This window comes from Sturnus vulgaris, chromosome 5 (genome assembly GCF_052056855.1).
Source record: "Sturnus vulgaris isolate bStuVul1 chromosome 5, bStuVul1.hap1, whole genome shotgun sequence".
Taxonomy (NCBI): Eukaryota; Metazoa; Chordata; class Aves; order Passeriformes; family Sturnidae; genus Sturnus; species Sturnus vulgaris.
This window is the reverse complement of record NC_142247.1, coordinates 60,439,174-60,462,351: the sequence shown is the minus strand read 5'-3', so window position 1 is coordinate 60,462,351 and position 23,178 is coordinate 60,439,174. Positions and strand designations below refer to the sequence as shown.

The window sequence follows — 23,178 nt, the reverse complement described above, 5'->3', positions numbered from 1 at the left end:
ACTGTAACACTTGCTGTTTCAGGCAAAGGAAAGTCAGAGGAAGCTGAGGTATGTTTGACTCATACAACGCTGCCAGCACTATGACTGACTGTAATCTATGGATTCTTCCAGCGCCAGAAAGGAAGAAACAGCCTGCAGAGTAAGTTCCTGATGGTAAGGAGGAAAACATCCACAGCCTGCAACTGTGATACTTGTTAGCAGAATTACAGCATGCTGCTGAATTCACAACAGCTTCAATGTTTGGGTTTTTTTGGTTTTGGACAGCAAACATACTTTAAATAACACTGACAGGGAAACTCCAGAGTTTTTTCCAAAACACATTGGAAAGTGATGGGAATCCGGATATCGTACCACAAAGTATTTTCTGAAGTAATGTGTATTTTGAATGTATTCACCACAGCAGTACCACAAACTTGACTTGATATGGCCTTTATTACTTTAGGGAAAGGTGCAGGACAGTGTACAGGTGAAGGAAGTTTCAACAGCCAAGGAGTGTCCCTTCCTCAGCTGCGTTCCTGTGGCTGTTTGTGGTCACCACTGAAAACCCACAATTCCTGTCTGCCTACAGCAGCTCAAAACAACTGTCCCTGATGACAGCAGCAGCACATCTGTACCAGTCCACACTCCAAAGCCCAGATGTGTAGCACTTTCCCAGCTCTGCTGTGATGTACCTGTGACCCAAATCTAAAAGAACCATTCCTGAATGAGGATGGGAGAAGAAAACTAGGCAATAAGCAATGAAAGAAAAATTATTAAAATCCAGCACTGTCCACAGAGAGAGAAGCCAAAAGTGTAACACTTGAGATGGAGAAAGAATACAGGGAGACACACATAAGAGAAGACCATGTGACAGAGGATGGTGAGAGCTGTGCTGAAGCACAGCACAGGGATGCAGTGAAGGCTCATGTGCAAACCAGTGACAAGCCAGGGAAGAGCTGCTGCTTTATGTGGGCACAGGTATTCAGCCTGCTGGTATTCAGTTTACACCCTAGAGTCTGCCACTAATGGAGAATGACAGCCATGGAGTAGAATGAATGAACAATTCCTGGATAATGCTAATCTGTTCCTGGAACACCACAACAAGCAGTACAGAGCAAACCTAAACTTAGCAGTGATTTCAAAGCACTCATCACTTGCAGGTTTTACTTACCCAGCTGAGCTGTTATCATGACTCGAACAGAATCACAGAACTTGTCTATAACTCGTACAGGACGACGTGTTGACAAATCAAGCAGCAAGATATGTCCTCCTCCTGTCCCTATCCACAGTGCAGTATTTTTCTGCAGACAAATGGTCTTCACTCTTCCAGAATAAGCCAGTTTATGTTTTGATTCCTTATTTAATTTTTCCACTTTGTTCCTACAAGTATGGAAAGATTTTGCATTGGAATTTGGTGGCACTTTATTCTGCAGCTACTAAAATGACACTGAATACCAGACTTTTAAGCAATCATTCACCAAGTCAAATCACAAAATTCTCATGCAAAAAAACTGGGATGAAAACTATTGGACTAAGAGCCATCTGGTCTGCTTCAGGCAGCCTTTAAATTGAAGGCAGGAAAACTTCTCTGCTCTCCCCCAGTCTTCAGGAGGTTAATGTCACAGCAAAGTGGGAAGAGCACACCTACACCTGCTCCTAACCTCACCATAAAAAAGAAATGGATGTGGCATGCTAAAGCAGAGGAACAATTTAAATGCAAATGAAAAAGTTGTCACAGTTAATAAAAATTTAACTTCCTACTGAATTTGTGCACTGAAAAGACATTCTTGTTCAGGGGATGCAAGAAGTAAGGATTAGCCTTAGTACCTGAAGGAGAGCAAAATACTTTATTCTTTATTGAGTTAAATGAATCTTCTTGACATCATAGAGAACTTGGGAAATACAGTTAGTGTCTTTAAAAAGTGGGATTCTGGGCCAAAATACAGGAAAAGAAATCCACACTTGCCCAACAAACTGAGCAAATCTCTTACTTCTGGCAGGTTAGGGTGCCATGCTAGAGAAGGCAATCTGATACTCAGCTTTCCGTCCACCAGGCCAACAACAAAACACTTACTTAAGAAAATGTGCACAGTCAATCAATTCAGAAAGTTTTTCTGTCTTCTTGTCCCAGATTTCCACAAAATGGCTGTTTTTCTTTGCCAAGTAGATTGATTTGTCTATTGCTATTGAAATAATGTTTGCATCACTGTACGCATTATGACAGAACCTAGAAGAGAGAGCTCCAGTTGGATACACAGAAAATACCTAGTAAGAAAACTTGACTACTATGAGTGGATTAGTTTCTCTCTTGCAGAATCATTCAGCCTTCAAATCAAACTAGGCTAAGATACAACTGAAAAGCTTTGCATTAATCTTCCTACAGTTCAACATAAATTCTCACAGTAAGTTAGGCTGATGACATCCTTGGAGGCACATTAATGCTCAAAGTCTATTAATAAATCTTTCTCATCAAACACTGTTTCCCCTGCTCAGGAAAAACTCCCCTAACTTCAGAGTAAGATTTGTCCATGTGAGAATTACATCAAACACTCCCAAACCCTCAGTCAATAATTTCTAAATAGCGAGAAGTCAGCAATCAGACGTGATTAGATATATATAGGGCAAAGATATGCACACATATCATACTGAGAAACATAGAAGGACAATTACTATGATAAATATGTATGTGTAATTCTAAGTAAAGTAAACAGGGCCTGAACTAAGCCAACTAGAGAAGAAAACTGATTAATTGCATAGATACTGACTTCACCAATCCTTTATAGAGTAAAAATGGATTTCCTTGTTTAAAAAGCAGCAACAAATACTTTCAACATTACTCACTGATACTCCATCTGCATTATGGAAAAAAAAGAACAGAAACAAGCAAACTCAAAGAATGAGCTCTAGAACAAGACATCATATCAAAGTACTGTCAGAAATCTTTAATGAAAACAAATGAGCCAAGTAACATCACTTATAAAAATCAAAAACTTACAGTTGACTTGTCTTTGTTTCAATGAGCTTTTGAACTGAGAAGTCACTGGTTAAGGCAATGATTTTTGTTCCACAGCCTCCCCAGATTACATTTTTTTCAGATAAGCATGAGGATTCGTTTAAGCACATCAGGGGTGTGCTAACGTTTCCTATATTCAGTATCTTCAAAGGTGTAGCACCCTTACACTGCAAGAAAAAATGTATTCTGCATTGGAAACAAGGAGGATGCAGAAACTCAGAATCTTGTTAAAACAAGTCCTCACAGCCTGCTGAATTAAATTTACACATCCAGATTTTCTGATGCTTTGGAACATTTCTAGAACATTACTGACTGAAAAGCACCATATTCCCATTAGAGGTGTCCCATAGCAGACAGCCTGTGAGCAAAACAGGCCAGAGCAGGGACTGACACTTTCTGCAACCCCTGGCACAATTCAAGAACTGGAAGGAAAGGCACATCTATGTTTTTGAAGATATCTTACACTGGGCCATATTCTAATTCTGAAATGCACTGCAGCTCCATAACTGCTCTAGATGCATATGATCAGGAACTAAACCTTCAGGTGCCATATGATATAAACAGCTCCCAGCATTTCTTCATCTGTTCTGTGAGCAGAACTCTGATCTACAGAAAACCTAAACCATGTTTTCTTTTTGAACATAGCTATTTTACAAAAATTTACTAAATGAGAGGAAAAAGGAGCTATTACAGCAATAAATAAAGGAGATTAAAACTGTTAGAATATTCTTAACAACAACCAAAAATGTCAGTCTCTAGCCAGTTTGCCAGGCCTTTCAAAGGAATTTTCCACCTCTTAACTCTTTTGTTTAAAACAGCTATTGCAAAATGTGCAGTTCCTCTCAGACTGCAGTAGAAAACTAACTTTAGTTTTAGAGAAGCAATTAAAATTAATTTTAGTTTTAGAGAAGCAATTAAAAATAAGTGGCATGAAATAAAGCTACTCTTGGTAGCTGCTTTAGATATTACTGATAACACTGTAGAACAGACAGCAAAGAACAAGTCTACCTTTACTGCTCTGTCTTCAAAAACTGCCAGTCTGCCATCCGCTGTGCCTACCAAGAAGAAATTCCTCTGTTTGCTGAAATAAAATAAAATAATTAATTCTAGAAATGCCTTAATCAGGTAAGAAAAACTAAAATGAGAAGTCTCTATTTTTTCAAGTCTTCAATTAAACACTAAAAGCAAACATAACCCCTGTGATCACGAATGTAGTCCCCAGTTGCATCGGGTACAAAATTAAGTGGAAACACAGGCAAAATAAGCAGTTGTCACAACAAAAGTGCAGCGTGCATAGACGTCATTTTCTGAACACCTCAGTTTAGCAGTATTTTCAAAATGCAACCCGAAATAGTTAAAATAAATTTATACCTTTGCTTTGAAAGAGAATTACAGTACAAACAAGTGATAGAATCTGACATTTTCTGCAGACGATGCCTTCTTGTTTCATCTTCTGTGTTAACTGCCCACAGAGAACCAGATTGGGTTCCTGCTACAATCCAGTTTTCTTTCTCAGTAGGAAGAGTCACTAAGGCCAAACTTAAAATTTTACTGTCTGCAATATCCTGAGTCAGAAAAGAAGAAGAAAAACAATTTGCTTACGATTTCAGTAATGGTAAATGCTAGTAAATTACTGATGATAAAAATATAGCACAATCTTCTTGGATTCTGGACAGACCCTTGGCCTAACTTCTCCTTTAAAAAATCTAATCCCTGTGAGCAGAATACATCATCGACTGGGCCACCTATCTTCAAAGTGCTGGGAAGGACCATTCAAACAGTACACAGGAAAATCTCTCAACTGAATGCCGACAAAAAAGATACTATTTTTATTCTAATCAAGGTCCTCAAGCCATCAGAGAATTGAACAAACACAACTATTGCAATACTAATTGCTAACAATGGAAGTACTGGCCTAATATTTCTTTTTCGCATTTTATTTTTAGAAAAACAACCCATATAATTTAAACCAAATCTACCAATTCAGATGTATCACGGTCAACAGATGGCAGATGGAAATGGAACTGAAACAACTTTGATGATGTAGTAGAGATATGAAGGTCTGCCTAACTATTAATTCTTTCCTGGGATCTCCATACTAGAAATAATTTCCATCTCAGTAGAAGAAAGTAATCCAATAGAGGAAAGACATTATTATGAGAAAGTTCAGGCTGGATAGCAGGAAAGGAGTAAAAAGCAACTGTTTTTCTACTTCATTTCATAGATACAATGATGACTCACTTATGAGCAATCTCTGTTCTCTCAAAGCTTAACTTTCCAGAAGTAATATCCTGCTGAAAAATGCAATTAATTTTTCTGAAGTACATCTGTCTGCCAGAAAAAATAGAATAAATGTCAACTTTCCCACATACCTCACAAGTATGTCCATCTGTGTTTAGGTTAACAAATGAAAGTTGTGCCTTTTCTGTGTTCCCATTGCCTATCCAGACTCCTGCCTTCTTGCAGCTTTGATTGGCAGCCACCATGCACTCTGCTGTAGATGTGCTGGGTATGGAGACATACCTCATCAAACAGATCAGCTCTGCAGAGTTCAGGATCTCATAAACCTATAAAGAAAGCCACAGCATGCCCATGGTGACAACAATGGCTTGTACCGCAATAAATAACAAGCAACAGATAACAGTATTTTTTAGATGTGGACACAGTATCTCAGCAGGCCTGGTCATTTGTACTGCCACAGAACAGGGGGTAACAGCACTGCTAGTAAAGACCAAGAAGAAATCTGAATTGTGTTTCACTGCAATTGCTACATAGCAACACAGGGGAAAGCAGCCAGCTAGAACATTGGCAGATTGGTTGGTAGATTTCAATGGAACAGCTTATTCTGGAAGGTGAGAGCGGGCAATATTTCATGGCAGTTTCCATTCCAGAAAAGAACAACAGAAAGAAACCTGTGCTTTTCATTAACTTAATGCCTGATTCCTTTTCAGAAACCACAACTTTGTACTGCCATCTACCTTAAAAAAACCCCCAAAAAACTATGTAATACCTGGCAAGATGTTGGTCGTTCCTGAGGGTTTTCCTTCAAACACTTTTTAATTAAATTTTCAACTTCAGGCCAGGGGGAACACCCATATTCTTTGACAGGATCTAGAATGTAAAATAACATAACTTATTAATTTTCCATAGTTCTAACTAACTTTCTTATTTTTAGAATTCATCTAACTTCTTCCTGAGCTGCTCTAAGAAATATCACATTCTTAAGTAAAATGTCAGCATGAACAGCTTGGAATTGCTCATCTGCCATTATATGCTAGAGCATGAAATGCTAGAACTAGAGTCCTTTGAATTATAGCACTTAAAGCAAATGGATTTTGCATTTTCTTTGATGTTCCTGGCCTGGGACTGAATAGCAGATACACATGGGTTGTGTTTCCATTAATGCTGACCATTCAAGTGTTTGTCACTTCAGTCAATAGTCTTTCAAATTCCTGTAAACACTGTTTTCCATATTTATTCTTCTGAGTATACCGAATACAGATGAACTTGCAATAAAAGATACAGTAAATAGATAAACAACTCCATATAGCATTTACAAGATACAGAAGTTTAAATTCCCAGTTAGTGGTTGGAATATGTATCTTATGACTAGAGCTGCTGAACTCTCTGAGAACAAATCATTCATGAAGGTGCCTGTATTGCTCTTTCTTTTAGTTCATCATAATCCACAGCAAATACTCCAGTCCTGCCTCAGACAAAGGTAACATTAGTGATGAACAAATGAACATATTCAGTGCAGCAAAAGACAGGCACTGTTTGCTTGTGAGATCAGCCAGCATCTCTTTTTTGTGGAAATATAAAAATGATAAGCATAGGTGGAAGGAACGGTATTATCTCCAGAAACTAATATTTCATTTATTCCACAGGGCTTACAATACAGTCAATACAGCTACATTTAAGAGAAACTTAGTCATCAGTTCCTGAGATATCCTCTTCAGGAAGGGGGTGGAAACTGTCTGAGCTTAGAACTGGACTGCTCTCCTTAAGGAGCAGAAAACGTATGAACACTCTGTCTGTCTTAATGGAGAAGCTATGCCAGATTGAGCAATGCTGCACTTTCCTAAATGGAGCAAAACAGTCCCTAAAGAATGTTTCATGAGTATTCCCACTACTGCTGGGGAATAAATAAGAACACCAGATCTTAAGTTTGTAGTGCTATAAAAATCCAACAGCTCTCTAAATTTTGGCAGAAATTGCCCAAGTTATGTTGTCCTGAGTTATACTGTCCAAATGATTACATCATGTCCAGCCTGACAGCTTGTTCAGTCTTCCTTCCAGCAGACAATAATTATTATTGTAATGCAGAAGGAGTATGAAGAATGTTATATTTCTCTAAGTCTTCTTCTATGATCACTGTTAGATACAAATAATTCATAAGATACGCTGTTTCTGGAAGAGGCAGGACAAATGTTAAAACTTTTAGGAACAAGGCATACCTGGTAATTTTCCTTGTATTGCTAATTCATCAAATTCATTTGGAAATTTCAAGCCTTCCATTATTCTACCTCCTCCTGTTAAAATGTCATAAAGCAGCAAGCCAAATGAATAAACATCAGCTTGCTGATTGTAAATAACATTTCCTCTGGCAACCTCTGGGGCTCGAAATCCTGCAAATAAACAATTCATTAACAAGTATGCTTCATATCAAGATGAAGATGTCTTTGTACTTTAAAAAGTAAACAATTACTGATAAAAACAACACAGGAAGTACTAGGAAAAACATCAAACTATTTCTAGGCTGGCAATAGCTTGTTTTTGGCAGATGTCCAAAAATATCAGCAGTAAGTATAAAAGAAGGATATAGTACATCAGTTACAGAGCTCCTGTCTTTTCTAATGTAAAATAATTATCAATGAATGCTGAAAATCAAGGCAAGTCTGCAGTCTTTATTGAAGGTCTAACATTTAACACTTGAAGTGACACTCTCAAGCATAATTTAAAAGACCTAAAGGAACTTTTCAAAGTGGTTGAACTGTTCAGTGCTTTAGAATGGATGCTAATAGGTTCTCTCTAAAGTTGGGGAACAGTGAAGATATTTATTGCCTTTAAGAAAAATGAAGACTTATGTATGCATTACTGGAAATTAAAGCAAAAGATTTTAGCAGTATAATTTCAATATCACAATAACCATATTAAAACCAGACAACGAAAAATTATTATGAATGAATGTAATTTAATTTCTTCTTTTTAAACCTTTAACATACTCCTTGATTCTTATAAAAGGTGTTAAAACATGAACAGGAGGAAAGGCCAAGAGGTATAAATGTGGCATCACAACTTGTAATATGATTAAGACTCCTTTTTGTGATTTTTTACTAGAATATAGATTTGAGTTACTTCTTACAGACTACATGAAAAATATATTAGCTATTTCTGGACACAATGGACTTTAAATCAAATCATATTCCCGTACCTGGTGTCCCTTCGGAGGTTTTTATTCCCATTCGACAACAATACTGGGCAATGCCATAGTCAGCTATTTTTGCAATAACAGCTGAATTGGGATATAAGGTAAAGAGCAACACATTGTGAGGCTTTAAATCACGGTAGATGATCATTGCTGAATGCAGGTACCTAGTAATCAAAAAACATTTATTGAAAGCATTCATAAGTTAGGGATGCATCTGTATACACACACTGAGTGCATTATTCCCACAAGTAAATTGTGCTTTAAAACTTGAAATATTGTGTTAAATATGCTAAACATCACCAACATGACACAGCCTGTCTGGATAATGACTTTAAAATTGTTCTGAAATACTATTTACTGTTTACTACTTTACTATTTACATTGCGGTTTCATTTGAAGAGTCACTGATAGTTTGAAAAATGTATCCTAGAACCTTAAGCTGAACCCTCCTGCAGATTTTGTCATTTTAAAGTCACACTGCAATGAGGTGAGGTGATTCATGGACTTTCAGAAAATGCACTAATTAGCAGGAAAAAAACCCCAGGTAACGAAAGTATGTGTTACATATCAGCCAATCAACCATACATCTGACCCAGGAAATATTCTGCTTGAGATGTGAGAGAACTGAAGCTTTTAATTTGCAGTACATCCTCTTTGAAGCTATATCTTGTTTTTACACCATTGAAGAAGTCACATTTACCTTAAGCCATCTGCTACATGTAGAGCTATTCTGTGCTGAAGTGTTCTAGTTAAACTTGCATTGTCTTGCTGAAGCAAACGATCAAGAGATCCCTTGAGGGCCAATTCCATCACCAGCATCCGAGGACGGATTGCAGCAGCCAGCAAAGACACTAAACTGGGGTGGTGGAGGTGACAAAGCACTGCAAGCTCCTATAAATTGTAAAATCAGATGAAATAGTGCAAATCTCGACATCTGAAGTAAATTGAGGAATGTTTTGGAGTGAGTAAATTTCGCAATTCACTTAAACTTTTAAAACTCTTTGCTAGAGTTGGTATTCCAAGAGGAGCACTACAGAAAAAAAGGCAGTATTTCTTACTTGTCTTAGGAGCCTGAGGGAAGTATGTTTATTGAAAATCTTTACAGCAACCTCTTCACCACCATAGGATGCACGGTACACAGACCCAAAACCACCATCACCTTTTGAACAATAAAATTGAAGAGTATTATTAAAAAGGGATAACAACAATTTCTCAAAAATAACAGCTGAAAGGGTTCAGTCTTAAAATATGGGATCATCTACTGTGTTTAAATTCACGATCAGTATATTAAACACACAAAAACTAGTACCCTAATGCACAAGTTAATGGAAAATTCAAAACTCAATAACCTGAAATTCACAATTCCTTAAAATAATACATTTCTTCAGAAAAGAAATCTCTAAAATGCTTTTCATATGTTGCAAAACTGACTTAAATAGATTCGTTCACTTAATCTGTAAAAAACCCCCTCACCCTACAAAATAATGCTTACCCAAGAGAAATTCTGGAGCTTCTTCAAATTCCAGGTCATCCATGTTCAACATAATATTTCTAGGCAAATCAGCCAGTATCAGATCAGGAGCAATCTGAGCAATTGGAATGGTCTGTCTTGGTTGATCTGGATTTACCAAAAGGTCACCTAAGAAAAACAAAAGAGAAAATGAAAAAAAGGGAAAAAAAAAAAAGGGTAGGCATCATTGCAAAAGCACTGAAAGGCCTGAGGATCTCTGAGAATGCATAATATCTACATACCTAAAATTAGATTAATATATTGTGCTTACATATATATATATATATATATACACCTATATATATGCATGCACCCAGATATACATACTAATTAAGTTTGCCATTCAAATTCTTGGCTCTTACATGTTTAAGCATTTTCAAGGTTCTATATATCTACCAATAAAATGTGAAAAAATCTGCTGCTATGTAGCACCACAAAACTAAGCAAGAGATCATTTTTCTGTCTGTAAAAAGAAAGAATGCTGTTAGTATGTAGAATCCCATACTGAATATTGTCTTTTAAATTACTTTGCTATGTGACCCAACCAAGAGATCAAGTACTAGTTTTATTATCTGCTGGATTCAGTTCCAAGATTGAAGCTGTATTATCAGTATTACACAAAATGATTCTTTCCATTATTTCTATTTTTATATAACTACACAGAGTAGATGCAATCTGTCTCACATTCTATACTTATATATACTAGACAGCTCTTACATTAAAAAAAAACCCCAAGTTGTTTTGACTTACACTGTAACTTTTTCTTATGGAAATGAAACATTTTTAAATAACATGAAATACACAAGTATTATAAAGGGGATGTTGCACAGTATTTGTGTATATATAAGTGTACCCCTATATACCTCAAATGGCATAAATATATACCTTCTTCAGCCTTCCTAAGCAAGTCATCAAGTAGTATTTTTTGGTGTTCTTCACCATCTTGAAAGCTGTACAGAGCCCATTTCTTCAACAGTGTTTCCCCTTCACCACACACATCTATTTCCAACAAACCTGGAAACCATTCTTCCATAAGAGAATCTATGTGATCCACAACTTGCCCCAAAAGGATGCACCCTGTAAGAAACAAAAAGAGGGAAATTACAAACCCAATCTACCATACTTTTAATTGCAAAGATAAACTCTATATTCCAAAGGCAAAAGCACAACAAACCAAAATGCCAAGATGCAATCAAACTGGAGCAAAATTCAGGCTCAGGAATAATTAACCTTTTCTGCAAGAAGGTGCTGTAATTTTCAAAAAACTGTCTGGGTTGTTGTCAAATACTGCTGATTCCACTAGACAATAAGCTTCAGGAGACCAGTTCAAGTAGATGCCTTGCCTCCAGTACATTCTGTTAGGACGAAGAGCTCGCTCTAGAAAACACAAAATTAGTTTAGAAGTCTGATCTCCAATATGAATGTCAATTTTAAAATATTCAGAATAATTCATGGTACTTTGAATATATAATTATGATTGTAGGGTTATACTTACTCAAATAACAAACAAAATAAAGGCTACAACCCTGCAGGCAGCATAGCCCCACAAAAACGAAATATATGTCAACTTGTGTTCAGTTCTAGAAGGCATACCCACAAACTGTAAATATTTAACTAGATGGTAAGTCATGCAGCAGGTAGGCATTACAGAAATGCTTAGGTACATTCAGGTTCAAGCATAGAATATCTCAGGTAAAATATGTAAAAAATATGTGATTTATATTTTTCATGTCACACATTCATGAAATAGCAGAATGCAACTAGAATTTGATGCTCAGAAGAAACTCGAATTCCAGGACAGCAGGCATTTACAAGTGATATTTGTAGAGTATTACCATGTGAAAGCATGGAATTCTTGGAAAAAAGTAAAGACATATCCCCTCCTTCTGATAAAAGCAAAGCTTTGAGACTTAAATAAACGGAGAATTAATGAGCATGAAGAAAAGCAGTTTGTTTTTCTGTGTGGAAGACATATCCCTTCCTGCATTCTTTGTGGAAGCAATATTGCATAAACATAAGGATTTCCCCTATCTCTAGCATCTGAAGGACTTACAACCTTTAGTTTCTTTTGCACACCACTGTGAAGACCAGGCACTATCTGTTCTTGGATACTTCTAAGCTACAAAAATGACCACTATCTTTTTCTTACATGTGTGAAGTGTTCAGAATTTAGCTAAAGCAAAACAGTGTTGGGGACTAAATTTTTAACATGCAGGTGCTGGCATTCAAGGCAAACTTGCACACTACTCCTTTTGAAGATAAAAGATTTGTACCTCTTCCTGATAGCATGTAAGGCGATATCTCAAGTAACCTGTTGATCAGCCTGGACCAAAATCCCATAGGAAAGTATGGCATCTCATAAAGCCTGATGATAATTTCCGAATTTTCACAGTGGGGAAGCTCTATAACAGGTCTGTGATCGGACAAGCTGAAAAAATAAAAATATTAAGACAGTATTTGATGATGTAATACATCTCAGCTGATGACATACATTATTTATCATGTAAAATGCATTATTTATTAATGAATGCGTGATTCAGATGCTCAGAGGGCTAACAGAGTGGGTTTGTTTATTCTGCTTGCTTGTGCCAAAGTGAAGTTCTGACTGTAATTTAAACTCAACAGCACCTCACTAATGGATCATTAGATATTTAATGCAAATATGAGAAAAATCTGAGACACACATAAGGCAGGTAAGACATTCAGATAAAATCTTTAGGGGCCTTTCAAGGACATAAAAATTCTAATCAGTGCAGCCATGCTACACTCTCTCCATTTGGCAATGTTAACGTTACTAAACACATTAGGGAAATCTGTAACTGAGGCAGAGAAACTGAGTTATCTGCTTCAGATACAACAAAAATATCACAATCAAAGTCACAACACTTTTGTCACCACATTTAGCACCTACACTTTTTGAAGGAGATAATGCCTCTGAGTAACTTGTCTGTGGTTCTTACTTCATGCAAATAGGTTAGAGAAATGTTTTGTTATCTTTTATATTGCAATAAATATCTGTAATGCTGGCACACTGCTGTGCGAAGCTAAATTATAATCTCCTTGCTGTAGTCTTCAAGCATGGTAACTGCAAAAGAAATACTATCCTCATAAAGTATTCTCTCATTTATAGTTTCCATTCACCATCCATGTTGATACACATACCATGTTGATATTTTATCTGCTACAAGATCAGCTTAACATGTCTCTTCTGAAAGCATTTACTAGAATGTAATATACAAAGGGTACGTCATGCTTTCATGTACCAAATTACTCTATTTTGATCTATCTCTATGGCTGTCATTTGTGGGTTTAGCTCCTTGCTCACCTGCTTGGGATTAGTAGCTGGTCCTCTCCTAACGGCAAAGCAATCTGAAACTTCTCCAGAAGTTTAAAGTATTGTGACATATAGATTTTAGGGAACTTGCTCTTCTTCAAAAGGAATTTTTCCACATCTGAACGCTTTACAATTCCCTTAGGGTATTTAGAAGAACCTTCCACTTTCACCATCAGAATCTTTTAAAAAAAGTGAAACTATTTCAGGTGTACATTCATCATTAGATGAAAGTTTCAGAGGTTAGAAAAACTGAATACATATAATAAATTTTGAGAGTGTTTCTAGATCAACATCTCAATGACGGTCTCACTTAAACAGTCAGTCTGCTGCTCTCCCATTCCAACTCCATATCCACTCACTTTTCTCTGCCATCTGTACCTAGCATTCAATTTCTTCCCCCTTCTTACAGCCTCTAACCCAAAGTTCCAGCTTTCATCCCAACCTGTGGCTACATATTGCAAGATTACCTTGCATCCATGGGGCTTTTCTATTCTACACGTATTCTTGGTCCATTGCAGTTTAAATGATTTTAGATATTACAATGTAAGAACAGACAAGCAATGAAAAAATCAGTTGTCCAGAAAGCAACAGAAAGAACCAGACAAAAAAAATGTGGGCCTTGAGAAATTCTAGACCATGAAACAATAAAAAAATGGTGAAGAAAGTACACTGATGAGTTACAGTGGCTTTAGACAGAGGAAAATGTACCATAAATATATATAAAAAGAGTGTTCAGTCTGACCTGTGCCATGATTTTACACAGCCATTTTGGATCTACGAAATACAGATCTCTTAGCTGTAGTGCTGGGTCTTGGAAATGAAGGAGGACACCTGCACAAAGAGTACTGTAATTAGCAATGCATTGCTCAAGATCAATATTGAGCAAAGTAAGCACACTGGTCTGGGCTGTTTTTATTATACGACTTGACATAAACAGTTTGAATAATAAATACAGCTATATTCATGTCATTATCTCAGAACAGTAGAGTGCAAGAACAGCTTGCTCAGCTTTACCTTTACTTTCAGACTTTGTTAGATTTTTAGTCTGACTCGCGTTTTTGCTAAGCTCTGTAGGGTTTATTATTTAATCTTAGGAAATCAGTACTGCACTGAGATAAGATGTTACACGTGCTCCTCTAACCACTCTTCTTTTTGAGCTATTGGAGCAATTGCATTTTTCTTCAGCAACTGCATTACTGCTGTCTAATCAGCAGTAGAATGTTTCAAGAAGGGGTAAGAGAAAGCAAGAGATACAAATTGTACCGATCCAGTACCGATCTTTCAGGTCACGGAATTCCCTTCCTAAAAATGTGGTTTAACAAACTAATGTTACCCAAGCTTGGACACTTCAGCTTACCATTTTGTAGCAACCTTGTGAAAGACTTAAAAATGTGTATAGATCTGTCAGCTGCAGATTTATAACGAAGTGCTAACAAACACACATTGAAGAGAATATTTTACCTGATTCATTCAGAAAGTGAATTGCATGAGGGAGTTCATTTTCATCCAGTTGTAACTGCCCTTCTTGTACCAGTTCCAGCAAGCGTTTCTGATCAATTACAGGAAATTCCACGGGGACGTTTTTACGTTCCAGCAAAATTCTCTTTTCCAGCTCCAGGTAGCTGTCAGGAATTAGCTGACCAACCACTGGTTGATCTCTGATCTGTAAAATTAGGAATAATAATCTTAAATGTATTAATTTATTCATGCGTAATGCACAAAATAAAACTAAGGTATAAAATGTATGTTCACTCAATAGTAGCAGAAAGGAACAAGAACACTCATTTACTGGCTAACATGGCTTCTGAAAGGTATATGTAATTATTCTTTCAGAATTACAATGTCTTTCTATAAATAAATATTCAGAGAAGAAAATATTTCCATATTACTTGTACATAAAAAGATAATAAATGAGGTCTCTCAGAAGATGTTATTTCAGAGAAGCTTTGGCTCAAAGTAAAAGGAAAATATTCACTGTATGTGGAGATGATATCATACATCTTCAGTTAAAACAATAGAGAAATTAATTTAAAAAACCCTATACTTCTTGTAATATGTAAGATCTCTAGCCATGTCTTTAGGTAAACTGGGAGGAAGAAGGTAGTAGCTCAATTAAAAGTCTCCACTGCTGGCAGTCAGTGAACAAGAGAACAGAATGAAATAACTTTAGCCACATGAGTGATGCAAACAGGCGCTTTGTGCTTGTTTCCTGAGCCTCCATTCCTTGCTGCAAACACCCTTTGATATTTGGTAATCACTAGTACCCAGTCAGGTTTTCCTTTCCCCATGTGTGCTGACCTACTAACTTTTTTGAGGAAATGGGAAACAACTTTCCCAATATTTACAAACTGGCTTCTTAACTGTAATCTTTCTCTCACCAATGCATTGTGATGTTTTAATGTGTCAAAAATATAATTAGTACCTTGTGCAGATGAAATTATTACCTTGTGTAATTTCAAAGACTTCAGAGTACTTGATGACAATGCTGAATATCAAACTCACTTTGTTTAACCTCTAAGCAAATATCTTGTAACATTCCTTCCACAAACTACCTACATCATTTATGGTAATTATCTCATTTCCTATAGGCCACTTTACATCTGTGTAGAAGCTTAAACATCAGTTTAAGTCATAGTTTCAAGAGACATAGACATTAAAGGAACAAGATTTTTCAAAAAGCAGAACTTCTCTCAAGTGTTGAGTAAGTATGGTGAGACACAGAGCCACAAAAAAAACCACCAACTGGATGTATAAGGAGTTAACCCATTTCATTTGAACTGGGCACCTCCTTGACATTTAGGACTGCTTAGCTGTTCCCTGCACTGTGGAAAGAAGTTAGGGAGACTTTGGGTATGGCTAAGGTGCTAATTCCTGAGAGAAATGAGAAAGGTGTGTACACTTTAACTTATTTGTAACACCATGGTGTGAGACTAGTCATAAATACATTATTTGCTTTATAAAATCTTCCAAGCAGTCATTCAAAAGAAATTTGGGTTATGGTACAATTTATGAAGTTCTGCCATTGATTTAAGTAGCACAGGACATCATCATTTCTCTTTAATGTGTTATGACATAAATGAAATATGTGTTGTTGCATAAATTAAAAAAAAAAAAAGTACATTCTTTTTGGTACATATAAGACCCTGTCTTTTCATAAGCTCCATATCTGGGTTGGACTCTTCATTCACACTTAGGGCTTCATGCTGTGGCTAAGGATAGAGCAAGGAATGAGTTGGGATGACTTTGGAGACATTAGAATTACAAGTGCAGATATTCCAATCTAGGAGGATCACTCAGTCCACAGGATCTTCTTTTCCTGCTTTAATTAATTTTCCTCTTTATAGAAATAGTTGCATTTCATGCTATATAAAATGAAAACAGTAAATAGGAAATCAGTTGGTTTTTCACAAACCACAATAATCGTATTTCCCATGCCCTGAAATTTTGTAATACTTACTGCAATTACATGATGCCGCCCAAGAAACCAAGATTTTAATTTAATTTCTTTGAAAAACAAAGATTTTAAATTAAATACTTGATTTATGGCCCTAGCGCTTGAAAACAGAAGTTAGCTGGGATTTTTTGGGCAAGAAAATCAAATTAAAACAAACCTGGCAATTTTCCTTCATTATTTTGCTGTGCGTAATATTTGATAGAAGGCAAGACGACTTTGCTATCACAAGGAAATTTATTCAATTATGTATTAATGTTCAAAAATGTATTCACTTAAGGATGTTTAAACACTAAAAACAGTGTGTAGCTTACCTTGAAGTGAAGACTCTCCTTTATGATGATTTTCCGAAGTCTGATAATGGAATCAGATTCTTCTGTAGCATTGACAAAGTGGTAATCCTGGATTGCTGGGAAGCCTCGCTTGTTCAGCAGCTCTCTGGTAATTTTACTCATGCAGGCCCTACGTTGCATTTCATCAGAAACATCCAGATGAGTGCCAACAAGAATGACAGGGGATGTTGATGCTCGAGCCTGTTAGTGAGATCCATACTGTTAATTAACTCAATAGTGAATGTTGATTTTAGTGTTTTATATTCATATAAAATATGAGCAATTTAGTCAAACATTTAGAGAGCCGTCAATTTTAAAACAGAAATATTAAAAAATTAGATTTTTCTAAAAGGGAGTGTGCATCTAGATTTCTTTCTTTGCAGAGTAACACTACTGGCAGTAAAACAGAGGGACATTATTTGTTAAGAATATCCAACAAAATGGAAAAGCCAAAAGAAATGGTACTTTGCTAGCTGTCATTGGAACGGGGCAGTAGTGAAACATCAGCAAATACTGCATAGCAAAGGAGAAAACATCAGAAGTGGTTTTCATCAACACTAAACTGATTGCAACACTGTGCCCTGTATCACTGCTCAAGGTGAAGAGAGTGAAAAAGACAAGTTCATTAACAGGATGAGTAAACAAACTCTTTATGTGAGCATATTGCCCAGTCATGGCTAAGCATCCTACAAAAAGAAAGGAGTAATGTTCACTCACCATGGAATGGCTCCATAAAGAGAGATAAACACTTAGAAAAAGTCATAAATATATAGGCAGATTCTCAGGACAATTCTCTACCATAGTAGAGAAGAGTTCTGGAATCATTCATATTAATAATAGGATCCTAAGCAAACACTTAATAGCGTGGTTTCAAACATGTACCTAGTCAGTTTTAAATTAGTCTAATTTTGATATCCCCAAAATTTATAGTGGTGTAAAAGAAAAAGGCAAGTTCAACTCATTATTTCTTTAATACTACTCCTTTTTTATTTTTATCAGTACATGCAAAATATGGCCAGAACAAACTATTCTTTTGCACATCACTTTGTACAATTTTAAGTCCAAAATGATGCTGATCATATCTTTTTATGTCTAAAAATACTTTCATATTCAATACGTGATGTATTTCAGCTCTTGTTTAATATTATTATTCTTACTTTCTGAAGAATTTTTATTCTTCTTCCCCTATATAAATATTTGTGGTTAATCTGCTGCTCACGTACAGCTCCCTGGAAAGGAGAATTCCATTCTGTATGTCTTACCTTGATGTTAAAAAGCCATGGCTTCATAGCATCCACCTCTGCTTGTCCTTTGCTGAGATCATAAACAGCAAGATATAAAGCCCTCTGGGTCATGAAGTGAGGATGGGTACTGTAGAACTCTTCTTGTCCTAATGATCAAAAATTTCCATTGTTTAGTACTTCCTCAACTGAACATCTTCAGATGACAAAAAAGCAGAGGAACACATGTCCACGGACCACAAGTACACAAATGAAATTAATGTGTGCAGAAATTTATATAAAGTGATAGAAAACCATAATAACTATGAATTTTAGGAAGGCCCTCTGTGGTAGCTCATTGATTGAAGTGTAAATGTTAAAACACATACACTAGTTTTATATCAACTGTAAGATTTAACTGGATAAACACAGTTTATGCATAGACAACTTAAAAGGTTGTGATTCTTTTAAAACTCCAATAATGAATTTCTCCCTCACTCTTTCCTTTCCTTTACCTTCTTCCTTTCCTTTCCCCTATATTTTCAGCAACTTCAAAATAAATTCACATAACTAAGCACTTAAAATTACAGCTAAAGCCGGGCATCCAGCTTGAATGGCACTGGTTTGGGCTTATGCATTGTGATAGACTGTATGTAAATCATGATAGATCTCTGTTTAAAAGTAACTTTTCTACAGCCTCAAATAGCCCTGGACTTTAGAAGTACTTCTGTAGTTGCCCAAATTTAGAAAGTTTTCCAGAGACACAAGGTTCAAAGACTCATCCTAAATGCTTTGTTGTGTGTGACCTTACAAACCTGTGATACTGCAGAGCCTAGACAGACCCGGACTACAAAAGGAAGAAACAGAGCTGAATGAAAGATTCTTCTGGTGATTACAAGCAGCTTCTTACTAGCCTGAAATGATTATTCTGAAATATTATAGTTGAAATGAGTGGTCAAACCAGATTTGGTGATAAGAAATTCCTGAGGCTTTATATTAAATTTGAGGGATTAGCTGCTAATTTACAGAATTCACTAATTTGTAAGTGGTCATTGGACTTTTGGTGTATGTTTGTGATTCTACTGTCTCCAGTTTGAATTACCACAGGCTGACTCTAAGAATAAGTAAAGCATTATAATGTTAGAAAAGACAATATTAAAGGAAAATAAACTCCAGAAATACCTCCGAAGTCCCACACATTTAATATAAGCTCCTTCTTCATTTTGCCTTTCCCTTGAATGATCCAGTCTTTTACATCAATGCCTACTGTAGCTTTTGGAGAGCCCAATTCTGTTCTTTTGCTTTTCATTAGTTGTTGTAGCAGGGTAGTTTTCCCACTGCCAGTGTTTCCAACAATCATGAGCTTCATTCTGTTATAAGGCACAGCCTTCTTCAGTCGTTGTTGAAGAAATCTGATAGAAAAAAGTTTGCAAAACTCACAGAAGCGTATAACAGAAAAGAGACCAACAGAACTCAAGAAAAAAGAAAAGTCTAGAACCATACCATTTTCTTAAAATTTTCAGTATATGTTTGATATTACTATTTTTAACTGTCTACTCTAATTTCTGATTTGAAAGCTAAAGTTTAATTCAGAATGTCTTCTTTGTTTTGTAATTATCCCAAAACTGTGTTCTGTGCAGCACACTGGGGAACACAATAAACATATTACAAATAATTGGTAAGAACCATTTATTGCACAGTTTATAGAAGCATCAAATTCAAGAGCTAACACTAGTATGGTCTAAATCACTCTAATCTATTTTATCTTTGTGTGTTGATATCATAACCTTCCACAGAGTAGCATGCTGGATTTCATATGACAAACCAGCATGTCTTTTCAAAACAGTTTGTAATTTTCTCAATGCTTACTGCAAATCCCAAGAAAGCAAACCAGGAACATATTCAATATTCAAGAACAACTGGGCAACAAACCTGATGATGTCTCTGGCTTTGCATCCCACATGCTTGAAGTCTAAATTAAGATGGAGTCCTTCCAAAGGAAGATCCCAGACTTTAGACAGTCTTCCCATTTCATCGGGAAAGAATCTCAAATCAGGATTATGACTTACATCCAGAGAAGTCAAGTTCTCTAGGAAGCCAATCTGAGGAGGAATCTAAATAAAAGGACATTTAACGGGCAATTAAATATTTAAAAAAATAAGGTCCATTAATACATTAATGACCTAACAGAACTAGGTATTATTTTTACTGCTGTAGTTAATTTTTTTAATAAACAGGTCTAATATCCCACAGTAAGACAGAAAAGACCTTATAAGTAATTGAGTATACAATCTGATTATATGACACATTCCAGGCAGAAAAGCTGAATAGAATATAGTGATTTTCCTTCAGATAGAATACTATTTGCACTTACATACCATTTCACTAATGTGGTGTACACTGATATGAGAGGTGACACAAAAATCAAATTAACATTGAAAAATTGCATTCAACTGAAAAGCAATGAAATTTTCTTTAGGTAGAATCTTACACTTTACCTCCTTTAACTTGTTGTGGGAGAGGTGCAGCTTTTCTAGCCTAGACCATGCACATGCCTTTTCACTCAAGTCTAAGACATCAATTTGATTATGATTAAATAACAGCTCCCTTAAATTAAGTGATTTCCAGTGCATCGGTCCAGGCAGGTTTTCGATCTTGTTTTGGCTTAAATCTACTGATCGCAAACTAAAAACACACAAACAAAAAAGAGAGAAGTTAGCAAATGAAAAAATAAAACTCAGATTAGCTAGAACCAAAGCTATATGAATTTTTAATAAACAAGTGGATTAGCTATCAGAAGAGATGGTTTTCTGATTGAAATCCAAAAATAAGTAGATATGTTTGCAAATACATGTATGTGCAGAAATTCCACAGGTCACCTACACCTACTGGACAAATATGCTGTTTATTTTACTACTAAACATGAAACACCATCTTCTTGATTTATCTGAGCTGGGAGATGCAGAACCTGAAAACTGCATTTTTTTCAAAACACCCATTAAATCTGCTGCTGTGAATGCTAGCATGCTGAAATTGTGCAATATCATGTTAATTTCATTAATATAAATTCCCAATCCATGGATCTGCTCTCTCTATGGTGCCATCAGCACTCACATCTCCCTACATGTATCGGATCACCCTTTCCAAGCACTCCCTCCACAATCTCATTCTACTTATCTGTTAAGGTCAGCAACTTCTGTAAAAAAAGCAGAAGTCCAATTTTCACATAAGTAATGCTTTGAAGGTATAGCAAAAGAAATGTCACATGCATCTTTATCACAACTCCTTCTAGAGGAAGTGTTTTTCTTTGACAATAAGTATCTCATGTTATTTGGGAAGTGAAAAACTAATCTCGGTATTCTTGTGCAAAAGTCTGCAGAACTCAAATAGGAAAAATTGCTGGTAATTTTTTATTGTTGGTTCCAAGGAAATATGAGATTAATTCTAATATTCTCATCAAGAATTGCCAGCTTCAGCTGTCAAGGAATATATTTTCAACAATAACAACTTGAATCTGAGGAACAGAATTTTTCAGAATCATGAAGGAAATGTGACTAATTTATCCTCAGTTTAAAAGCTACCAAGTTCTGGATTTAAGCAGTGAGGATTCCCTGAAAACCAGTAAAACATGCAGAATTTTGTGCTTAACAACCATTTTCTCATCGGATTCTTTATCAAGAACTTGACATTAACATCAATGAATAAAAGAGTAACTTACTGTGGTAGAAGGAGGATTGCTTCTGGAACATTAGTAAAGCAATTCTGGGATAATTTTAAACTTGTTATGCTGGATGACAAGTCAGGTATTTTTTCTAGAGCAGAAAAAGAGGTTAATCTTATGATTTTTAAGAATGGTTTAAATTATTTTTAAGACTGGAGTTTAGACAGACTAAAAGGTCAGTCTATCATTTTAATACAAATGTATCACCTAACAAAGGCAGATTTCAGATCCTGTTTTTTAAAGCTTATTATAAACTAAATTGCCAGAATTAATTAATATATTGACTTTTAACAAATTATATAATGTTATCCTTCATCTCCTGGTGGCATTAAACACCAAAATAATCTTACTTACACTTTACTGTACTGTAAGTATACAAAAGATTCCCATATGACCTAGGATTTGTTGGGTCTTATTCACCCGTTCATTCTTATTCATTCTTATAGAAATGAGTCTAATTGTTCAGCTGTGCTTAATGGAATTCTAAGAGTTACCTTCTAAAATAATGTGACAATAATTTCTAAACGGAAGATTTTATGTCTTGAAGAGAGAATAAATTCTAACAGTACCTTATGAACTCTCACAGTATCACTGAATATCTAATCTGTATAATTTTAAATTTGCATAAATAAAGTGATTTTGACATGTTTACAAAAAATATGCTAAAGCCACTGCCACACACCCTGGATGGACTCAATTCAGTTCCTTAATATTGGGTTCTAGTGAAGGGGATCTGCCCTGTGCTACCTGAGCTGTCTGCACAAGGTTTAAAGATTAAACACAGGAGCTATGGAAGACCTGTTTTTTCTGGACCAGAAGTTGTAAACCCAGGGCATCTCAAATGACACCTGCATGCAGTCACTGAACCAAACATTCTCTCTTGTTCTGAAGATAATGCTGATATAGTGTGGTAAATATTTAATCTTAACATCATTTAGGTTGGAAAAGACCTCTAAGACCATTGTGCCCAACCACACTGCCAAGTCCACCACTAAAGGCCTAAAGGCCACATTAGCACTTAAAATAAGTACCTCCAGAGATGGTGATTCAACCATTTCTCTGTGCAACCTATTCCAGTGCTTCTTTCAGTGAAGAAATTTTCTCTAATACCCAATCTGACCTCCCTAGGCACAACTTGAGGCCATTTTCTCTTTTCCTATTCCTGTTCCTTGGGAGAAGAGACCAAA

The 23,178-nt window shown here is 36.0% G+C and overlaps 1 protein-coding gene across 4 annotated transcripts in view; it reads right to left on the bottom strand.

The window, feature by feature from the left end:
* The window catches only part of LRRK2 (leucine rich repeat kinase 2), a 63,430-nt gene that overhangs the window by 5,604 nt on the left and 34,648 nt on the right, over positions 1-23,178 (bottom strand). For 3 of the 4 annotated variants that reach the window (XM_014868976.2, XM_088165801.1, XM_088165803.1), the window contains 24 exons: positions 21,989-22,082; positions 20,769-20,955; positions 20,203-20,384; positions 19,453-19,682; positions 18,313-18,440; positions 17,033-17,251; positions 14,729-14,930; positions 14,010-14,098; positions 13,259-13,446; positions 12,207-12,361; positions 11,164-11,310; positions 10,819-11,010; positions 9,916-10,062; positions 9,482-9,582; positions 9,124-9,314; positions 8,427-8,587; positions 7,450-7,620; positions 6,003-6,103; positions 5,365-5,559; positions 4,364-4,557; positions 4,001-4,073; positions 2,975-3,159; positions 2,054-2,206; positions 1,151-1,359 (listed from right to left, as the gene is read on the bottom strand). In XM_014868976.2, coding sequence (XP_014724462.2) covers positions 1,151-1,359; positions 2,054-2,206; positions 2,975-3,159; positions 4,001-4,073; positions 4,364-4,557; positions 5,365-5,559; positions 6,003-6,103; positions 7,450-7,620; positions 8,427-8,587; positions 9,124-9,314; positions 9,482-9,582; positions 9,916-10,062; positions 10,819-11,010; positions 11,164-11,310; positions 12,207-12,361; positions 13,259-13,446; positions 14,010-14,098; positions 14,729-14,930; positions 17,033-17,251; positions 18,313-18,440; positions 19,453-19,682; positions 20,203-20,384; positions 20,769-20,955; positions 21,989-22,082 — 3,894 coding nt within the window. Of the gene's footprint in view, positions 1-1,150; positions 1,360-2,052; positions 2,220-2,974; positions 3,160-4,000; positions 4,074-4,363; positions 4,558-5,364; positions 5,560-6,002; positions 6,104-7,449; positions 7,621-8,426; positions 8,588-9,123; positions 9,315-9,481; positions 9,583-9,915; positions 10,063-10,818; positions 11,011-11,163; positions 11,311-12,206; positions 12,362-13,258; positions 13,447-14,009; positions 14,099-14,728; positions 14,931-17,032; positions 17,252-18,312; positions 18,441-19,452; positions 19,683-20,202; positions 20,385-20,768; positions 20,956-21,988; positions 22,083-23,178 lie in introns of those variants that run through there. The other variant, XM_088165802.1, reaches the window with a different exon arrangement.